Source organism: Megascapheus bottae, chromosome X (assembly GCF_031878675.1).
Source record: "Megascapheus bottae isolate mThoBot1 chromosome X, mThoBot2.hap1, whole genome shotgun sequence".
Taxonomy (NCBI): domain Eukaryota; kingdom Metazoa; phylum Chordata; class Mammalia; order Rodentia; family Geomyidae; genus Megascapheus; species Megascapheus bottae.
This window is the reverse complement of record NC_143547.1, coordinates 18,954,062-18,974,664: the sequence shown is the minus strand read 5'-3', so window position 1 is coordinate 18,974,664 and position 20,603 is coordinate 18,954,062. Positions and strand designations below refer to the sequence as shown.

Genomic DNA, 20,603 nt, shown 5'->3' with positions numbered 1-20,603 from the left:
AAATATATGAAATATTTCAGTATTGATGATATTTCATAAAAGGGAGGTAGCTGTTTCTTCCATTCTCTGGGTCTTAACACCAATTTTTGTAATAGAGACTTAAAAGATGCTTTTGCTGAAGAACACTGACTCTTTAGTTGAGCCTATGAACTAAATGAAAGAAAGATAAAAGCTAGGCATTGTAGCCTCCACTTTATACCTCTAGCTTTTGTCCTGAACCATTGTCTCCTTCAATACCTTTACTGCAGTTTTGGAATCCAGAAAGGACCAGACCACCTGCCAGGCATCAGTGAGTTATTTAGCAAGACCCTGGCTGTTCTCTGGGTGCAGCTACATTTTCTCTTCTTAGGTGCCAAATATCCTTTCTCTGCCCTTCACAATGTCTCTTTAGTTAGCATACTGCCGCTAGAGGAAGAACAGGAACTCATAGAGATTGGTCCTTGGCATAGAACTTGTTTCCTTCTGAGCTTCGCAACAGGAACAACTATTTCTCTCGACCAGTAATGATCTAGTCAACAGTTATTTTTTTTTCTATTTAGGGAAGATGATACCCAGTCTAAGAGATAACAGACATAACTTTCCAGGCATACTATCAACTAGATGAAGTAGCCAATTACAAAACACCAATTTCAATTTCAAGGAATTTACTCCTCCCATATAGGGTAATAACACTTATTATCCAGAACTAGGACAATGTCTTATTGAGCTGAGTTCTAATCTGTATCTTCTCTGATAAATATTCGTGGATTCCCTAGTTCCCCACTCAGGAATGCTGTATCACTTTTCCCATTTTAAGACTTGTGGTAAAGCTTGCTGAAGACAAGGACAGCTTAATAAACCAAGCAGAGATTCTGATCTAACTTGGCACAATACAAAGGGAAATGAGTTTAAGGTCTGAGCCAACACCCGAAGGATAGAGCAGCTGAAATTCAAATAAGGTTGACTTTACATTTAGCGGAAATCTCTTTCCCATTTTAGCTCCTGCGGTTCCCTAAGCAAACGCCCTTCATAGGGGGCGTAAAAGCAGGCAAGTTCAGAAAATAGAAGCAGCAGCAAGCTTGAGAAAGACCTAAGGAAACAAAGTCCTGGGGGCTTCACAGCCTAATCGCGGTTTGAAAAGAGGGCAAAAAATGCCTTTCATTACTTTCCTCTTCATTCTTGTAAATACCGAGACAAGAAATTGACCTAGGAAGGGATTGTTATATCACTGAGACAGGGGCCCTAGTCTTGCTCCAAAGGCCACAGGCTAGGACAACTAGGAATCTTTATGCGAAGCCTTCGAGAAAACGACCCACCGTTACTCGCTAAGAAAAGGAAACGCATGTGACAGGGCAAACTGGACAATGAGCAACCTCCGACAAGGGTGGGCCACGGGAAGGGTCAGAGTGGGCGGGAGTCTAGGCGCTCAGAACCTAGGCAGGACCCAGCCGCCGGGGTGCGGATTCCCCGCCCCCTTCCCTAGGCGCCGCCTCTTGCAGCCGGGGGCGGGCCCAGGGCGGAGCCAGCCCGGCAGTGCCCAGGCGGAGCTGGCGCGGGCGCGGGCGCGGGCAGAGCGCGCTGCGAACGTCCACGGAAGGATCGGAGTAGCTGCCGCTGCCCGCGACCCTCATCGGGCCAGTAGTCTCCCGGGCCAACCCACCTTGCCGGCTCGGCTAGTGCCGCTGATCCCTAGAGCAGAGACCAGTCCCGCACTTAGCGGTTCAGCTGTTCGCGAGGTCAGGCTCCCGGCTCTCCGGTCCTGCCTGGCGACCTCGCCTGGGGTCCTCGCCTAGTTGGGGCGAGCGGCTGCGGCGCCCCGGCATGGCCTCGGCGGGCAGCGGCATGGAGGAGGTGCGCGTGTCGGTGCTGACCCCGCTGAAGCTGGTCGGGCTGGTGTGCATCTTCCTGGCGCTGTGTCTGGACCTGGGCGCCGTGCTGAGCCCGGCCTGGGTCACGGCCGACCACCAGTACTACCTGTCCCTGTGGGAGTCCTGCCGGAAGCCGGCCAGCCTGGACATCTGGCACTGCGAGTCCACTCTCAGCAGCGGTGAGGGCCCCGCGCGCCGCGACCCCTCCTCCCGCCCCGGCCGCCCAGCGCCAGGATGGCGCCTCCTTAGCCCCAGCTGCCCCACGCGCGGCGGCCCCTTCTCCCGCGCTGGCCGCCCCGCGCCGGTCCGCCCGGACTGCGCCTCCTCCCGCGCGGACCGCCCTGCGCCTCTCCGCTGGGATGGCCACTCGTCCCGCGCGGGCAGCCCCACGTCCCGCCGACTGGGAGCCCCTCCTTCTCCCCGTGGCCCCCGCGGGGCTTCCTCGTGAGTCCCCGGCCCGGCCCTGCTCCTGGGTTTCGGATCCTCGCGGAACCCAAGGCCACATCCCTGCCCTCGCCCCGCTCCCAGGGCCATGGCTCCCGCCCTGGAGTCACACGTAGGCGATTGGTGGAAATTGGTCTCTTTTTAAGGCGAGAACCATGTGGCTGTGTAAAATAATGCAACGCCTTCCGCTCCCCCGTGGAAAGAAGAAACGGGCGAAACCACCCCGACTCCACGCACATGTGTGGGTTCTCCGTTCCCCCTTCAAAGAGGAATCCGCCCGAGTTTATCTCTCGGGGCCCACGTTTCCACCCCAATCCCCGCTTTACTCCACCACGTCTGGGTTTTCCCCAAGGGGTTTCCATTAAGATTGGGGGGGGATGGTGGTGGGGTGGGGTGGGCTATGGAGAGCTGGGACTAAGACCGCTTCCCTTTTTCCCCGCCCCTGGTGACACCATCCCTGGTTCTGAGTTGCCTTTCTTTCTCTCCCACAGTAAGAAACTATTCTGCCTCCACTTCTTTTTATCTCCTCCTGGTGAGCTAGCTACTCACAGTTGTCTGGAAAGTTGTGTTTTAATCAGCCAGCACTGAAAGCTGCAAATGGATGGGATGGGGGATGGAGTACAAGGTGGCCCCTATGGCCCCTTCAGGATTTTCTGACTTTATTCTTTTCCCAACGACCCTCTATCTTCCTCCCCCATCGCCCCAATTATTTGCAGAATTCTGCAAACTTCTGGTTTCTTGTTATAAAGTGTTCCACTTTTAATCTTGATTCTTCACCCGCTGGTGTCTGCACAAAGGAAGATAAAGGGAAGGACTTGCCCATGATTATTTTCCTGCTCTCCTCCTCTCCTCTCCTCTCCTCTCCTCTCCTCTCCTCTCCTCTCCTCTCCTCTCCTCTCCTCTCCTCTCCTCTCCAATCTCCTCTCCTCTCCACTCCTCTCCTCTCCTCTCCAATCTACCCTCCCCTCGCCTCCCCTCCTCTTTTCTCATCTGAGAAACTCATCAAATTCCTTCCTGACAGTTTCATGTCTTCTCTGAGACTATTTATAAAGCTTTACAGTAAGCCTTTCAAGTTTCAATAAAGTTGAAATAGCACCAAAAGCCACAAAAATCTGGTTTTCCTTTGTCTTTCATTTTTTGTTAGAGATTAGTTCACTCGGTTAAGTTTCCTTCCATAAGTTTAATTTTGTGTTTAAAAAAGGCTGTTTCTTAGCTATTACCTCAGAATTCCCATTGAAGGGTTTCCTCTTTGTTGATTAATTCACTGTGGAAGAGACTAGTTGCCAACAGGAGGTCAACATTTAGGTCTTTTCTTTCTTTTGGTGTTGGTTGTTTACAACTAAACATAAAATAAATCGGTAAAATGCCTTTCTTCAGTAACCAGGGGATCCAAACAAACTTTGGAAAAAATATCTTTTCTTTCCCATTTTCAATAGAAATGGAAATTTATGTAGGAATGCCAGCTTCAGTGGGTCTCCGTAGCAACATAGCAACGTGAATCTTTTGCCCCTTTCTGTCTCCTGAAATAATAGCCCTCTGATTGCATAAAGACTTTTCAGATAGGTTAGAGCAACCAGCTTCAACTCCCATTTGCTTTTGAGACCCTTATCCTTTTCTCTTGGCCTGGAATGAAGGGTAGCCAGCTCAAGTTTGTTTGAGCTGTATGCAGTGTTTGCTAATCTTTTCTTAATTGCCTCTGTACCCATTTATTTCAGCTTTTCCTTCCTCTAGGGGGAAAAAAGAGACAAGCTTAATGCAAATACAGTACTAGTGGGACAATATAAGTAAAAATCAAAGTCAGGCAGTTTCTGATTCTGCCCCCTCTGCCTTCGAATCTGTATCCTACCCTCTTGCTTACATTCATAACTAAGCATTTTCTGCTATTTGGCTTCCTGAAAATTTAGATTCCTTTTGCTTAAAAAATAAAATTTCAGCCAACAAAAGATAGGGGCTGTAAGCAAACGGGTAAGAAGTAGAGATGTTTTCGTTTGCCACTCTCTGGACTTTCTTGACTTTCTGTGGTTAACAGTTTAGTTGCTTTTCATAGTGGTGTCAAACGGCAAGGGCGGGGTGGAGGAGGGAGTGAAATATGGGAAATTGCTGGGTCTACACTTACAAAATGTATTTTATTAAAATTTTATGTGGACTTGAACCTTCTGTTTAGATGAAGGAGATGCTTGAATTGAAACCACTAATGCTTTCCTTGCTTGTTCCAAAGGGCAGACAACATTTTTCAGTCTGTTTGCTATGTGCTGGAGCAGAAGGTAGAGAGAGAAATGTCTTTTCTGAAGATTTTAAGAGATCCACTTCATTATCTCTTGAAATCAATTACCTTGGGAGGAATCACCAAGGACAACTTTACTGAAGGTCCTTCAGTAAAAGATCTTCAGGGCTTAATTAAAAACCTTTGTCTTAATTAGAATGAAAACTGCCACAAAGAGGCAAGCTTGTGTTCACAGAAGGAAAATTTCTGGAGTGTTTCTTCTGACTATAGTATGACCTACTTAGGACCAGTTTCTACAGAAACTTTCCTCTTAGTCATTATTTTTAAACTTGCATTTTAATTTTGGTATCAAATATGCATCGTTGGCTGTTTATAACCTGTTTTATGGTTTTAAGTGCAAAGCAGAACTGTGTCTCTTGTGTTCTGGTGTATTGAAGGTTGCGTCAGCACTTCTAGAATGAACCAGTAATCCGGTTGTCAGTCAGCTGGAATGCTTTCCTCTGGACTCTCAGTTCATTGTGTGAGGGACAGGCACGCACTCATCTTAAGTTTTCCAAAAAAAGACAAATGAGAAAATGACTAACTGACAGTGGTGAAAAAAGGATGTGTGTGTATGTGTGTGTGTGTGTGTGTGTGTGTGTTCATAAGTTTAGAATATACAGTATTCACATGGCCACGAGCCACAGAATTCCTATCCTTTGTAAGGATGGTTTTCCCCAGTATAGTTTTGGACAGTTTTGTTTTGTTTTTACAATTAATCTTCAATCTTAAGAATTATAATTAGAATTTTTCCTGCTCATGTTTAGTTTGACAACTTTTTTTTTCTGTAATATACTTGTTAGGGTTTCACAGCCCCATCAGTTATAAGTAAATTCATAGGGCTAACAGAATGGCTCAAGTGGATACAAAATTATTTTACACTGGTTGTCAAAAGTGTATACAACAGATTGCTTTAGAATATCTATAATAGTTATTGAGTCAGCATAAAGTAGGGACATAAAGAAAGATGCCCATAAAAATAACTCATGTCTAGTAATTTAGGAACAATATGTACATCTTTCCATTTTTGTGTCCACAATATACTTGATCAAATTGTGTTTTCCAAGGAATACTATTAACAGAATTCATGCACTGTCCTAAAAATAACTTCATTTGTAACATGAGTCACTGGTACTTTTGAAATGGCAATGTGCCTTATGCTAATAACAGGTGAATATTATTTCCAGTTGACAGGAAGCTCTTTTAAGAATGCTTACATGTAACTTATTTTTTTACTTTAATGGAAAATCCACCTCCAGATGAATTTATCAAAGAAAACATATCTTACATGATTGCTTAAGATAAGCAGAATTGCCTGAACACCTGCAATTCTTAGAAAATCTGAGATCCAGTGGTTTTGAGTTCAGATGCATGTCATTTGTGCATATTTTTAATCTGTACCTTAATTTGGAAATGGAATTTCATCGAGAAGCCTCACAATATGGTTTGCTTCATGTAAGGTTCAGTTTATTGCTTGAAAAATGAGTTGACAGTGGTATATGTTTATAAATAGCATAGCAAGCCTGGAAATCATTACAATTATGCCCTCTGAGCTTCCTCTAAAAGAACTGTCTGTAGGACCAGTGGAATTGCATTTAATTTGTACACCACTGATAAGTAGGAAAGTAACTAGTAGTAAGAACCCAAATTTCCTCATTAATAAATCAGAGAAAGTGATGTATAATTTCAATTAGTATCTTTATGGTGATTTTCTTTTTTTCTATTTTTTAAAGAATTTAGTAACATTGATTTTTACATCATATTTCAAATGATGTATTTAACAAACAAGTATTCAAGAAGCGAATCTCTATATTCAATCACTGGCACTTAGATTTTAGAACATAATTAAAATTAGGCTGAGGGTTTGTATGTCATAGATATCTATTCATCTATGTAATAAAACATTCTGTCTATAGTCGTAGATTTTTATGTCTATGTAGTTGTGTTTATATTTCCAATACCATGTCCATAGCATTGGGTATGCAAATATTAAGTCCTCACTCTTGTACTGTTTGAAGCTAATAGACACATGTTAAGGATACCATGCGCCTTTTGTTCCTTTGGTCTTGACTTGTGTCACTCAACATGATTTGCTCTAGATTCATCCACTTGATTTTCTTTTAATAGCTTTTAGAATTTCAAATTCATTTTATAAAGACTGTTAATTTGAGGGCAAATGGAATTTTTCTTTCGCTCGAATTCATAGGATTGTAATTTCCTGGTAGACACTTACATCAGGTTTTGGCAGCCTAGACATGTGATGGGTGTGTGAAAAGCCTGGCCTCTAAGAAAGCCTGGCATTTCAGAACAAAACAAAACAAAAACAAAAGCATATCTGAAGCAATAGATTTTGCCTGCTGTCACGAATACATTTAAGGAATTTCCTTTGTTCCTGTTTAGTAGTAGAACAGCCAGCTTTACTAGGATATGTTAATGTAAATGGTTGTAGTTGTTTTGACTAAATACTCTGAACATGTTAAGTGCTAAAGCAAATTTCAGTATGAACTATGCTGAATTATAACAATCCTGTTGTAGGTCAAAGTAGTATTGTGTAGAAGTCATGAGACTTTGGGTTCTAATGGAACTGAACTAGTATACTAACCAACTATGTGGCCTCATACAACTTACTTAACGTCTTCTATTGTATATCTTAAAGATTAACTGTGTGAGTGTTACATGTTTTCATATTAAATATTTAAGAAATTCAAATGTGTTTTTTTTCAGTGCAGGGACTTTTCCTTTTAAATAGTAAGATTTCCTTGCATTTCTTTTCATTTGTGATTATGTTTATTTTTAATCTAAACATTAAGTGAACATTGAGATCTGTTACCCAGCATTTAATAAAGCATTTGGTAGGTCATGATAACAAAATGTATCTAATTCCATGCTATTATATGCCAGATACATCATTTATTCTATTCCCAATATCTCATTAAAATCACATGGTAGTGTAATCTCTATGTATTATTGAGGAAAGTATGGATTTTGCTAAACATATCAAGGTCTCAATCAGTGGTAGATAAATATTTTTTCCAAGAGAGTTTGAGGTACTGATTCTGGGCAACTAACCACATCCAAAATTGGTGATACACAATTTTTTTTATAATTTTCATGAATTGTATATGCCAGGAATTCATATAGGGGATAATGAAGATAGAGTCCTGCTGAGCCAGAGTGTCTAGGGTCATAACTGAGGATAATTTCAATAGCTGGGACTGGGACATTGAAAATATAGTATTCTTTTCCTTATGGCTTTTGTTAGAGCTTTAGAATATTGTCAAAAATGATTGAGAGTCCGGTTTAACTACAACTAGCTGGAGTACCTACTAGTGTTCTTTCTAATATGGTGATTTCATGATAGGCTAGTTAGTCTAATTGCAAGATGAGTGAGTTCTCACATAAGGAAATCAGCCTCTCAGTCAACTAGACTGAGAAATCAAACATCTGTGAAACTTATATTTCTATTCGTTAGGAAGCAGCCATGAGCCCGGCTCAGATTCAAGGAGAGGAGATTGTACTCTCAATCCAGGACACCCTCTGACTCTGATCTAACTGAAAATCTTTGTTTTTGTTGCCTCTGCAAAAAAAAAAAGGCAATTACATAGTTTTTCTACTAAACTTTTATTTTGTTTTTGTTCTTATACTGGAGTTTGAACATAGGGCCCAAGTGCATCACTTCTAGCTTTTTCGTTGTTAATTGGAGTCCCATGGACGTTTCTGTCCAGGCTGGCCACCAATGACCATCCTCACATCTCAGCCTGCTGAGTAGCTTGGATTACAGCTTGAGCCATTGGCACCCAACTCATGCGTAAATTTTTTAAAGCTATTATTAAATAATGCCTGATTAAAACAAAAGTTGTTCTCAGTCAAAGCATATTTATAATCAATTGTCTATTATATGGCATTGGTTTGGATTTGGGATGGAACATACAAACTAATCTTTCTTAAAATAGATGTTTTTTAAATAGGTGGTTTTACATGGATAGATAATTAGGCCCATAGATGGACAGATATCAGTCTTCTATTATCTTTGGTTTATATTTTTCAGATAATTGACTGAGTACAGTTTGCAATAAATACATTACTTCATGTTTTGGAATAACAACTGATTTTTTTTACAAAAGTTTTGAATGCATTAGATGAGAGGCTTGGTATATAACACTAATAATGTTAAAATTCTTTTCAAGAGCCAAGTTTTGTAGTGCTAGAGATATATTGGAATAATATAGTAATTATTGTATGCTTTTTTGTTTTAATAACACAATTTTTCTCATGGTAATTGCCATATATTAAGTTGAGGAGTCATAGTACACTTAGAGTAGAAAAGAGGTTTTTTTGCAATTAAAATAAATCACATTTATTGTATTAGCTAGGAAGATGAGTCAGGATAGTATATTAAATACTCATTTGGAAGGTTACCTTTACCCATAGTATTTTTGGAGGGACAAATTTCACATTTTTCTATAATGTTACAGATAATTATCTCTTGGTATTTTTAGGACTGTTAAATATTGTCGTGTGTGGAATTAATTGTTATAAGGTTACAATGATAATTTGGTGAGTTATATTTCCAGATCATGTCACGAAATTGGTAGTTTAAGAGGTATTCTCGGGCCGGGAGTTTGGCCTAGTGGTTAAAGTGCTTGCCTAGCATGCATGAAGACCCAGGTTCGATTCCTCGGTACCACATACATAGAAAAAAGCCAGAAGTGGTGCTGAGGCTCAAGTGGTAGAGCTCTAGCCTTGAGAAAGTCCAAGAACAGTGCTCAGGCCCCGAGCTCAAGCCCAGGACTGGCAAAAAAAAGAGGTATTCTCCTTTATATTACAAAATACAAACAAAGCAGAAGTTGTGACCTATCAATCACATGGTCTGAAAAACAAAGTGATCACTTTGGTCAAAGTTTAACCAAGAAAATATTTTACCTTGTCATATTGAAGATTTCTAAGCCAGATATTCGCCATAACACTGACATAGTACTCTGAAGAAACTCTGCAATCTATGACATCAATAAGGACATAAAGAAAGATAGAAATTGGGACCGGGAGTTTGGCCTAGTGGTAGAGTGCTTGCCTAGCATGCACAAAGACCCGGGTTCAATTCCTAGATACCACGTATATAGAAAAAAAACCCAGAACTGGTGCTGAGGCTCAAGTGGTATAGCTCTAGCCTTGAGAAAGTCCAAGGACAGTGCTCAGACCCTGAGCTCAAACCCAGGACTGGCAAAAAAAGAAAGAAAGAAAGATAGAAATAACTTCTCTATTTTTCTGTCCTATTATGACTCAGTAAATTAGCTTCATTGAAACAATGATTTTTCCAGCAAGAAGTAGACATGATCCTTGTACAATCAGTGAGTGTGCCACATTTTTTGCTAGATAGTGAGAGTAAGAGAATGAATGAAATGTGGAAAGTGCTAAAAATGAGACTTTAGAAAGCCTACTTTTGTAATGAGATTTAAGAAGGCACTGGCAGGAACATTAGTTTTCCTAGTTTATCCTTCCATATTTATTAACAGGATGTCTTACTACAGACTGTGGGTGGCTATCTGGCTGCCTTCCTTCAACTCTTTTGATTATTGTTAACTTCCCTAAGCCCATCAGAAATCTTTTTAGTGCTAGAGAAAGACCAGCCACTCCAACTCATAAAATCGGTCTTTTTCTTCTAGCTTTTCCAAATAATGTTTTTTCATAAATTGTAATGTTCATAGATTCATTTTCAAAAAGTGGAAAAGGACCAGTTTTCTATATACCAAACAACAACTTTATAGAAATGCCATGGTTAGAAGTTATCGTTGACTGAAGAAGGCATGGTTTAATGGTAGAACATCTGCCTATCAATCCCCAGAAATGCCCTGAGGTTACTGTAGAAAACCACCAGCTCTCCTTAAGTAATATTACCAAATGCTAGGCATAGTCATGACAACAGTTACTAGAGGTGATAGTATTTTTCTTGGTTGCTTAATATTGAAACATGCTTGATTTAAGCAAGGCTCATTGCTAAGTACTATATACAATGGCTTTGTTTAGAGAATAAACACCATATGTTGTAGTATTTATATTATAAATTACATTTCTATTGAGTTTCCAAAGACAGAATTCTGAGAAGCAGCTAAAATTTCCTTCAATTTGTTGTATCCTAACATTGATATAAAACAACTCCAAGTATATGAATGAAATAATTATGGGATGAAAACCCATCTGGCACTTTCGGGCAAAAAATTTTTAAATTTGGCAAAACTGACATGCACTTTGGTGATTAAAATTACTGCATCACAATCTTGGATGGTTACTTCTATGTAACTTAAGATCAGATTAACATTACTTCTGATGCAGTCATTGCTTGTGAATAGAGTAGAGCCCTGATCACCTTGTTGCCAACTTGGCAAACATAACCAATGTAGCTGCTTTTTTTTTGCAAGTCCTAGGCTTGAACTCAGGGCCTGAGCACTGTCCTTGGACTTTCTTAAGGCTAGAGCTCTACCACTTGAGCCTCAGCACAATTTCAGGCTTTTTTCTACATATGTGATATGGAGGAATCGTACCTGGGTCTTCGTGCATGCTAGGCAAATACTTTATCACTAGGCCAAACTCCAGGCCCCTGTAGGTGCTTTTTACAAATGGTCCAGTTTACTTCGTGTGGCACAGTGTGCATGATGTTTCATATTCTTTATCATTTCTATCAAAGATAAAATATTTATTTGCACATGAAAAGCATTGATTCCAATATCATTTGTTCAAAAATAGAGGTGGTCCTTAAGTTATTTGCATTAGAAACTAAATTCTTTAGATCTCTTTGGTTTATATCTACATAAGGGACTCATGGAAAGTCAATGTAACACTGAGAGATTTGAATCTGAATGTCATTTAACATTTAAACTGCCTCATAATGGTTTCAGTTTTCCACTTTGCCACATTTAGACTAAGTTGGAGTTTTCGATTTTGAGATATGAGGGGGCAGGTAGGGATTCAGTTTGACTTAAAACTGTTTTTATTCATTTTCAAATGAGAGTTTAGCCTTTCCATCCAAACACAGAAGTACAAAGCATTCATTTTAAGGTAAAATCCTAAGTTACATTTGATGAAAAGAATGAAATGAATATATGAAAAAAATGAAATATCATTTCTCACACAAAGAAAGGGTCGGTTGTGAAAAAAACTTACTCTTCAGTGAAGAAACAGGTAAGTCAGGGAGTTTGGTTTCAAAATCTTCTGTAACTGAACTTTTTCCCTTAAACATCAGTTCCTGTTGATAAGAAGTGATTGCCATAATGAGTTAGATTTCTAAATTAAAACTTTTTTTCTGTAAATATGTCTGAATGGGTGAATCAAGTAGAACTGGTGTTAACCGGAAATAAGAGAAAATGGTCCACTTCTCTTAGGGGAATTATAGAAAAATTGTAGTATCATGATGATATGTAAAATCACTATGCCAGGTGGTCAAGTGAATTAATTTGATTGCAATTATGGTTATCATTTTACTTAGCATAATTTCTTTTCAGGGTGGCTCAAAGATGAAAGTCTAAGTGCCTCTCTAACAAATCTGAATGTGATAATAAAAGCTTTTTCAAAAATCTATCTTTTAATTTGTAATGAGAACTATAGAAAAATGAGACTCTTATAATTACAACCATAGAAACAGTGCATCATCTCAAAAGTTAAAAATGTTTCTTCATTACATTTTAATTACACCTAATGTCATATAAGAGGTAGCAAGTGTGTGCTCAAGGATTTATGGGCAGTAGATTTAGTCTTATCATCTAAACAGTCGTTACAGAGTTAAGTAAATTAGCCATTATTTGATAATTCGAAAGTTTGGAGATAACATAGATGAAAGCGGGAAGCTTTAGGCACCTGTGCGTGAAAGATGCCCTGAACTTTGTTCAAAAGTGTAGAAACCATATCTTCATTATGATCTTGTCTTTCTTAAAAATTACAAGTGAATTTTGAACATGAATTTCCCCAGGAAAAGAGAATTTTTTCAATTGGGCAGCACAAAATTTTCATAATGTAGTGGCGACTTCAGACCAGTCTCATGTATCATACTGCTAAAGTTCAGTCAGCAAAACTGCAGAATACTAAAGCCTTTACAGACATTAGAAACTCTGATACTAGCTAATGAAAATACTTTGAAAGAGCCCTTGGATTTTGCTCCTGAGTTGCATATTAATACAGAGACTACCTGATTTTTTTCCTGGTTACTGTGGAGGAAATACATGTTTTATTGTATATTATATACTATAATATATACATACATATATTTATACACACATATGTGTAAATTATATGTGTATATTTCTGTGAGTACATATGTATGTGTTTGCTTTTGTGTTTTAATTTGTCCTGTGAGGAAAAGTACCAACAGAGAAAAACCTTGAGCCTCAGCCTCAGCTTTCCTAGGTTCAATTCCAATGCTCCCAAGCATGTCAGCTTCTCAGGGTTCTTTCGTTTGTTTGTTTGTTTTGTTTCATTGCTGGGGCTTGAACTCTGGGCCTGGACTCTGTCCCTGAGTCTTTCAGCTCAAGTCTAATGCTCTATCACTTTGAGCCACAGTGTCACCTCCAGTTTTATGGTGGTTAATTGGAGATGAATCTTAGTGACTTTTGTGCCCAGGCTTGCTTGGGACCACAATCCACAGATCTCAGCCTCCTGAGTAGTTTAGGATTACAGGCTTGAGCCACTGGTGCCCGGCTTAGCCTCTCAGTTCTGTCAAAATAATCTTACGGAAATGTGACAGCTGTAGTAGTATGGATGGAAGGTTATTACCACATCTTAAACATGATGTGTTGGCCATTCAAGGCATTAGAAGTTTTGTAGACCCAAGATATACATTATTGTCTCAAAACTGTTCGCCACCTGTTTTCTCAGGACTTAGAAAACCTACAAATTGAGATTTTTAATCAGCTGGTCTACCCTTGAACAATAGCCAGTTTTGTGCAGAGCTCTGCAGTTTGTAAACCTGCACCATGGACACTTATATTCTGGTTTATGATCACACCTCCAACACAAATATCAACACATCATTTACAGAAATGTTCTAGATTAATGCAGAGGGAAACAAATCTCTGAGAATTCTTTAATACTTCATTTGACTGCTAAATTTTCTAAGTCTTATAGAATGTAATAATATATTTTATATCTGTACATTCTTGTACTTTGGCTAAGAAGTAAATATTTAACTGTCTGTGTAAATATAAAATCTAGCTTGCTATTTTCATGACCATTACTAAGTATTTATACAAAGGTTTTTTTCCCCCTTTTGTATTCCCCACATCTTGGTCTTGTTCAATGAATGGAGAAGTAAATGGTAAGTATTTAATCGATCTAGAGTCTCTAATGCTTTAGTTCACCTCTCAGGCTGACCCTTATATTTGCACTATAGATTCTAGTTGTTTACTGATAGACAATACCACAAGCCTTGTTCTCGGCTCCAAAATGCCTTGGCTGAACCTTGAAAAGTACGTTGGGCATCTGTGGCTAACCTAATCTTTTAGCTTTCTAATTGACGATAAACTAGAAAACAGTTTGAAGTTTGGATCCTGTTTGATTATAATTACAGGATTTTTTGAAAGGGGGACAAATGGCTGTGTGGGAAAGAGAAAGGAAATAATTAATATTCTATATATACATTACACAGAAGAAATATAGTACAGTGAAGCTTTTAAAAAGATGATTAATAGCCAGATAGTAGTATCTCACACCTATAATCTTAGATAATCAGAAGGCTGAGATCTGTGAATCATGGTTCAAATCCAGTCTGGTCAGGTAAAGCTAAGAGACTTTTTTTTCCAATTAACCAGCTAAAAGCAAGAAATGGAGGCATGGCTCAAATAGTAGAGTGACAACCTTGAGCAATAAAGCTAAGCAACATTACTCAGTCCGTGAGTTTAGTTTCCACTAACAGCTTACACACAAATGGTATAAAAAATGACATTGACAAGGAGAATTTATTTATGAACAAGTTGTAAAAATCACAGCAAAATCCACTTGTAAAATTTCTTTTTTCTAATAAAAATTAAATTTAAAAACAAAGCTTTGTTCTTAACCAAGTGACCTCAGTGGTTTCTTCCAAGAGATTATGATAGTTCCTCTAAAAGTTGGTACAGGGATATAAACTCAGTATTGCAGAGTAAGCTCTGGCTTCTGGCCAGGACATCACCAGTCATGGCCCAATTCTAGAATCCCAAGGGTAAATAAAACAGCTTTTCTGTTTGAGTAGCTATATCTTTGCTTGTAGATCAAAGGGAAGGATACCAATACTGTTGGTAACTAGCTTCATTGATTTTGCATTTGGAGTGACTTTATCATTAGCTGCTATCTTAACACTAAAAATAAATATAGTATATGTAGTAAGAAAGCCTGAACTGCCTGTGTTCACCTGTTTTTCAGTGTATTTCCTGGGTCACAAGAAGAGATTTCTTTCCTAATTAGGTTCCAGTCCTGTTTAATAACCAAATTTTAACTTACTAAACTTATTTTAATAACTAGTACTTTCTACTATTGCATTCTTTTTGTTTTCCATATGAAATATTACTATTTTAAGGAAAGTTAATACGTGAGATTGGGACTTTGTACTATTTTCTGTTGTTACTTTAGATAAGCATGACTTCATGTTCTATTTATTAAATGAACCAAATTATGGTTTTATTAAGAGACATTTATCTAGAAAACAAATACTTTAACTTTTGAAAATGAAATATAGGGTATAGACTAAAATGAAATATAGGGTATAGACTAGAGATCAACAAACAACAGCCCAGGCACAGGATCAAGATCAGCCTACTTGTTTAGTATATAAAGTTCCATGGGAATGCACCCATCTCATCATTGTTCATTCATAAAATACCTATAGCTACTTTCAAACCCTAGGGTATAATTAAGTAGGTATAACAGGGACCGTGATCCCCATAACTGAAAGTATTTATTTCCTTGCTGATTTTGTCTTAATCTAAATTTACAACTTGCAAACTGGTATGTGGTTAACTATTAACTGAGGATATTTAAGACAGAGACAATTGCCAAATTCTTGTTTGGTTTTGGGTTGAAAATGAAAATAGTGAAATGTATAGCATTTATATATATTGAGTTACATGGAAATACTCACCAGAGAAAAGCATTCTACTTTAATTTTTATTGATATTTTAAATGGGTAGATGTTGTGTCTTTATTAATACAAAGCCAATACTTTAAATGTTCTTGTATATGCAAAATAATTTAGGGAGAGTTGTTAAAAAGAACTTTGTAAAAGTTTTGTAAAAGTAACAGTCCAACTAGAAAATATCTAGCATGGTCTCTTCTAGCTAAACTTTAGGAAATTCACTAATGCATAGATACAATGGATGGATTTTATTTTTTCTTTAATATAATTAAGTATTTGATAATTTTATTAACAAATTTCACATTGTACACAAGTTTCCAGAAGGATTTCTATTGTGTGAAATAAAGTGCTATGTATAAACTTTCCCAAAGAAAATTATTCTACTTCTGAGTGTAAAATTATTCTTTCAATTTTTTAATTCAAAGCCACATACTGTTAGGGAATAAAAAAAGAAAGAAAGAAAAGCTATAGTGCAGCTCGCCTTTTAACTTCTAGTTGAAAGCCAGATATATTTTGTTTGAAGTTACATGGCTTTGTTACAAATAGATGGCATAAAAATGCTCTCAACTTTCTTATGATTCATCTTTTTATTTTAAAAAGTGTGAATTTGTTCTTTTTGCTTGTATTTATTTGTTTCCCAATTGCTGTATAAATTCCAGTTGAGTGCCAGTGAAATATCTAGAATATATTAAGAGAAGTAACAAAGGATGGTAGAGGCAACAATTTACAAGCATAATGTAAATTTTAAAAAATCTTATCAGTTTCTCTACTCATCTTTTATCATACAGCAGCCAAAAAGCATTCTTCAGTAGTTTTCTGGAAGGATAATTTCAGAGAAAAGCATCGAAGTGTCTTGAGTTCTGGACATTGAATATAACATATTACCGCTTAACAATATGTTAAAGTCTATTTACATTTCTTTTATAGACATTAAACTGAAGGCCAGAAAGGACAGCCTAGGACTTCCAAACCGCCACCATCATGATCATTTTATGTGATACTTCTTAACTTACGTAGTTCTTACTAGCAGATCATTCTACCCCTCTTATGAATGAAAAACAAGAGAGTTTTCTGTCATATCTTCCTAATTATATAAGAAAAGACAACTGCTTTCAATGAGGATTACTTTTCACTGAGTATGTGAGAGACTTCTTTGATATAACTACATACAGAAACTTGCACATAGTAAGTGGACAACATCGACTTATTAGTTCTTGTATGAATGAAGAAGAGGGTTAAGCAGCCATTTAGAGCCTACTCTGGCTCCCTGGGAATACTAAATTTCAAAAACCGTCCCTGAAATAAGAATGAAAAGGAGAAAAATAACACCAACAAAAAAGCACGGGTCTTCCCAATTCTAATTGACTTGTTTTAATGGAGGAAAGAGGCAAAAAAGAAAAAAAAGCAGGGAATTTTTATGAGTAGAAGAAAGCTTTTCCAAGAAGGAAAAATAATATACTACTGCCATTCATACTGATATAGATGAATTTCAAAGATGTAAATATCAGACACAAAAGGATTCATTCATATCATTTGTGAACAGGCTAAGCTACACTAATCCGTAATGGTAGTAGATACTATACATAGTAGCCTGAGTTGAAGTTTGCTTAGTGACTCAGGTGTGGCACAGTGGAACTTGCTGAGAAATGGAGTATCCAAGATCATCATCTTAATGGAGGTTAGCACGTGTATGTGTGCGTGTGCGTGTGTGTGTGTGCGTGTGCGTGCGTGTGTGTGTGTGTGTATACACATAAAATTAAGCCCCATCTTTATATTCTATACTTAAGATTTGTGCACTTTATACTTCAATACAATTTAAATGTTAATGCCGAAAATAGGTCATGAAGGGAACATTCAATTTAACATGCAAGCTGAAGAGAGTCCTTGGAAAGAAAATACAGAAAAGCCTTGGTCTAAAAGCACTCTGCTGAGCTTAGCATAGAAGACATTTCTGAATAATGATATTAATATTAATTTCACTGCAAAACATTTCAGACCCCAAAGGATGCTTAGCGTGCAGTAAAATCCACATCTATTGAGCTATAGCAAGGTGAAGGCTGCTGAGCAGAGTTTTGTTGATTCTTTGAGGACTTACTGCTTTAAAAAAGCAACACCTTTCCTTTTTGTCTTTCCAGACTGGCAGATTGCTACACTGGCTTTACTCTTGGGTGGTGCTGCCATCATTCTCATTGCATTCCTGGTGGGTTTGATTTCCATCTGTGTGGGATCTCGAAGGCGATTCTACAGACCTGTTGCTGTCATGCTCTTTGCAGCAGGTAAATATATTCATTACTTTCAAAGCACTATTAAAGTTTCATGAACCTTTCTTCCATATTCCCTTCTCAGATACAAGCAGTATATGCTTGCTACATTACCTAAAAATGGTGAGGCATTTGTTATATTAAAGGTGAATTGACTGAAGGTTTATCTTATCAGTTTTCAACAAATTAAGCATTTCACAGAGCACAGTGGAAACTTCTACTTAAACATGAATAAATAAGACTTCTTGACAGGGCTATTGTCTTAAGAATTGGGAAGTTTTATTTATAGTATTTTTAACCTTGGAATTTTCCCCCCTTTCTTATGCTTCCCCCACCCCCGGTTATGTTAAAGCAACATCCTTTATGTTCTTTATTTTCTGGACATGTAAGTGGAAAAAAAATCAAAATGTATACCCTACAAGGCATATTATCTCTTTAGAAATACTCGTTGTTATCCTGAAAAATCATGACATTTACCTTGAACCACTAGACAAGTTAATTATATGAGGTCAGTTGTATATCCATTAATTCCACAACCATCCTTCTGTGAAGCACAGCTTGAATTGAAATAGCAGCCAAAGTAAACTGAAGACAAAGAGAAATGTGGAGAAGGGACTTGAAGACTAAAAGCCTAAGACATTATTTGATGTGAGCTTTAATTTTCATTTATAAGACTATCCACGAATACATTATTCTTTTTGACTCGAATCGCACTATTCTTTTGGTGCCTTCAATTTACCTGTCAGTCATATCTGATTTGAAGACTGCAAAATAAGCCCCTGTGACGATCAATAACGAAGTCACTGACAGACCATCTAAGCGGTTAGATTTTTAAAAGCTGTTTAAAGATTGGAATAGATGAAATTTCTCAGGATTTGAAGTGTAGTTCGTTCTAAAAATATAAAATCCAAAGTGTTCTGCTGCCATCTGCTGTTTGTTTCATCTTCCTATATCCACAAAGATAAAGAATGTAGGTGGCACAAAAACAATGGGCCAAAGGAGTACCATAGGGTACCTGATTCTGATATTTGATTAATAGACTTGCAGAAGAACTCATAGATGTGAGTGATAGGCCCAGGACTTTTTCAGTACCTGTTCCCTCATGCAGTAATTCAACTATTTCTTGGATGCCTAGAATGTACCAAATATCATACTGAGATAGTTGTAAAACCGGCCAAAATGTCACTGTAGCTATTTTCTAAGAAACTCAAAAGCATGATTACATAAAATATTTTCAAAACGTAGGCACGGACCCCAATGGTATTATTTTATTGGTGTTATGTGTACTAAAAGCCTTTACTGTGAATGACTGATTTGTTACAATATGAGGATTTCTAAAGATTCCATCACTCTGCTTCAGTTCATTTCTTGGTTCATGGAATATACTATTTCTGTTTTATTTATTTATTTTTATTGTAATTAAGAAAAGGGTTACATTATATTCACCAGATAGTAGGTGCATTACTTCAAAAACATTGATACCCCTGCTCATGTTTTTGTCCCCATTTCCCTCCCCCCACACCGGCTATTTCTGTTTTAGAATGAATACTTCTCTCTCTCTCTCTCTCTCTCTCTCTCTCTCTCTCTCTCTCTCTCTCTCTCTCTCTCTCTCTCTCTCTCTCTCTCTCTCTTTCTCTCTCTCCTCTCTCCTCTCTCTCTCTCATTCTCTCTGCTGTCCTGCCGTGTGTGTGTGTGTGTGTTCATGTTCATCCCAGGGCTTGAACTCCTGGATGCTGGCTATGAGTTTATTTTGCCCAAGGCTAGTTCTCTACCACATGAGCCATGCCTCCAACTCTGGCTTTTTTGTGTGGTTCATTGGAGATAAGACTCTCTTAGACTTTCTTGCCTGGGCTGGCTTCAAGCCATGGTCCTCACATCCCTATCTCCTAGGTAGCTAGGATTATAGGCTTGGGCTGCCAGCACACAGCTAAATTTAGATTCTTTAATTATAGTATATATTTGTCTTTGTAGCTAGGATTTATTAATATTATACTTGAATGATCAGTTAAAATTGGATTTACAAATATATTACCTTTAATGGTACAAAGGGGTTTCAATTCAAGATGCCTATTTATACGAATAATGTGTCTTGATCAGTGTCACTGCTTTCATCATTTTTATGCCACTCCCATCTATCTCAACTCCACCTGTCCCTTAAGTTGCCTACTTCTATTTTCACATATGTATATGATATGTATATTCAGGGATGGATTGCCAGGGCAATTAGCAGGTAGTTTAGCAAAATAAATACCAAGAAACTTGTCTGACACAGGATTGTTCGATAAATTGTTCCTAGTGTGACAAGACTTTTCAAAACTGCATTGTATGTTGAATAAGTTTTAGGATAGTATTAGAGATATTTTTTTTTAAATGATGGTCATAGGGCTTGAATTCTGGGCCAGGGCTCTGTTCCTGAGCTCTTCAACTCAAGGCTAATGCTCTACCGCTTGAGCCACTGATCTACATCCAGTTTTGTAGTGGTTAATTGGAGATAAGTGTCTCATGGATTTTCATGCCAAGGCTGACTTTTAACTGCAATCCTAAGATATCAGCCTCCTAAGTAGCTATGATTACAGGCATAAACTACTGTTGTCTGTCTAGTATTAGAGATAATCTTGTTGTATATTATAAATATTCAATATTATTATGCATACCTAGTTATTCTATTTAGTCTTTAACTCATTGTACAATGGCAA

General features: G+C 37.9%; 1 protein-coding gene across 1 annotated transcript in view; it reads left to right on the top strand.

Annotated features, from left to right (window-relative positions):
- The first annotated feature begins 1,554 nt into the window (after nt 1–1,554).
- Nucleotides 1,555–20,603, top strand: part of Tmem47 (transmembrane protein 47) — a 32,035-nt gene continuing 12,986 nt past the window's right edge. The window contains exons 1-2 of the mRNA XM_090325911.1: nt 1,555–2,026; nt 17,782–17,922. Coding sequence (XP_090182037.1) covers nt 1,801–2,026; nt 17,782–17,922 — 367 coding nt within the window. The 5' untranslated portion in view covers nt 1,555–1,800. The remainder of the gene's footprint in view (nt 2,027–17,781; nt 17,923–20,603) is intronic.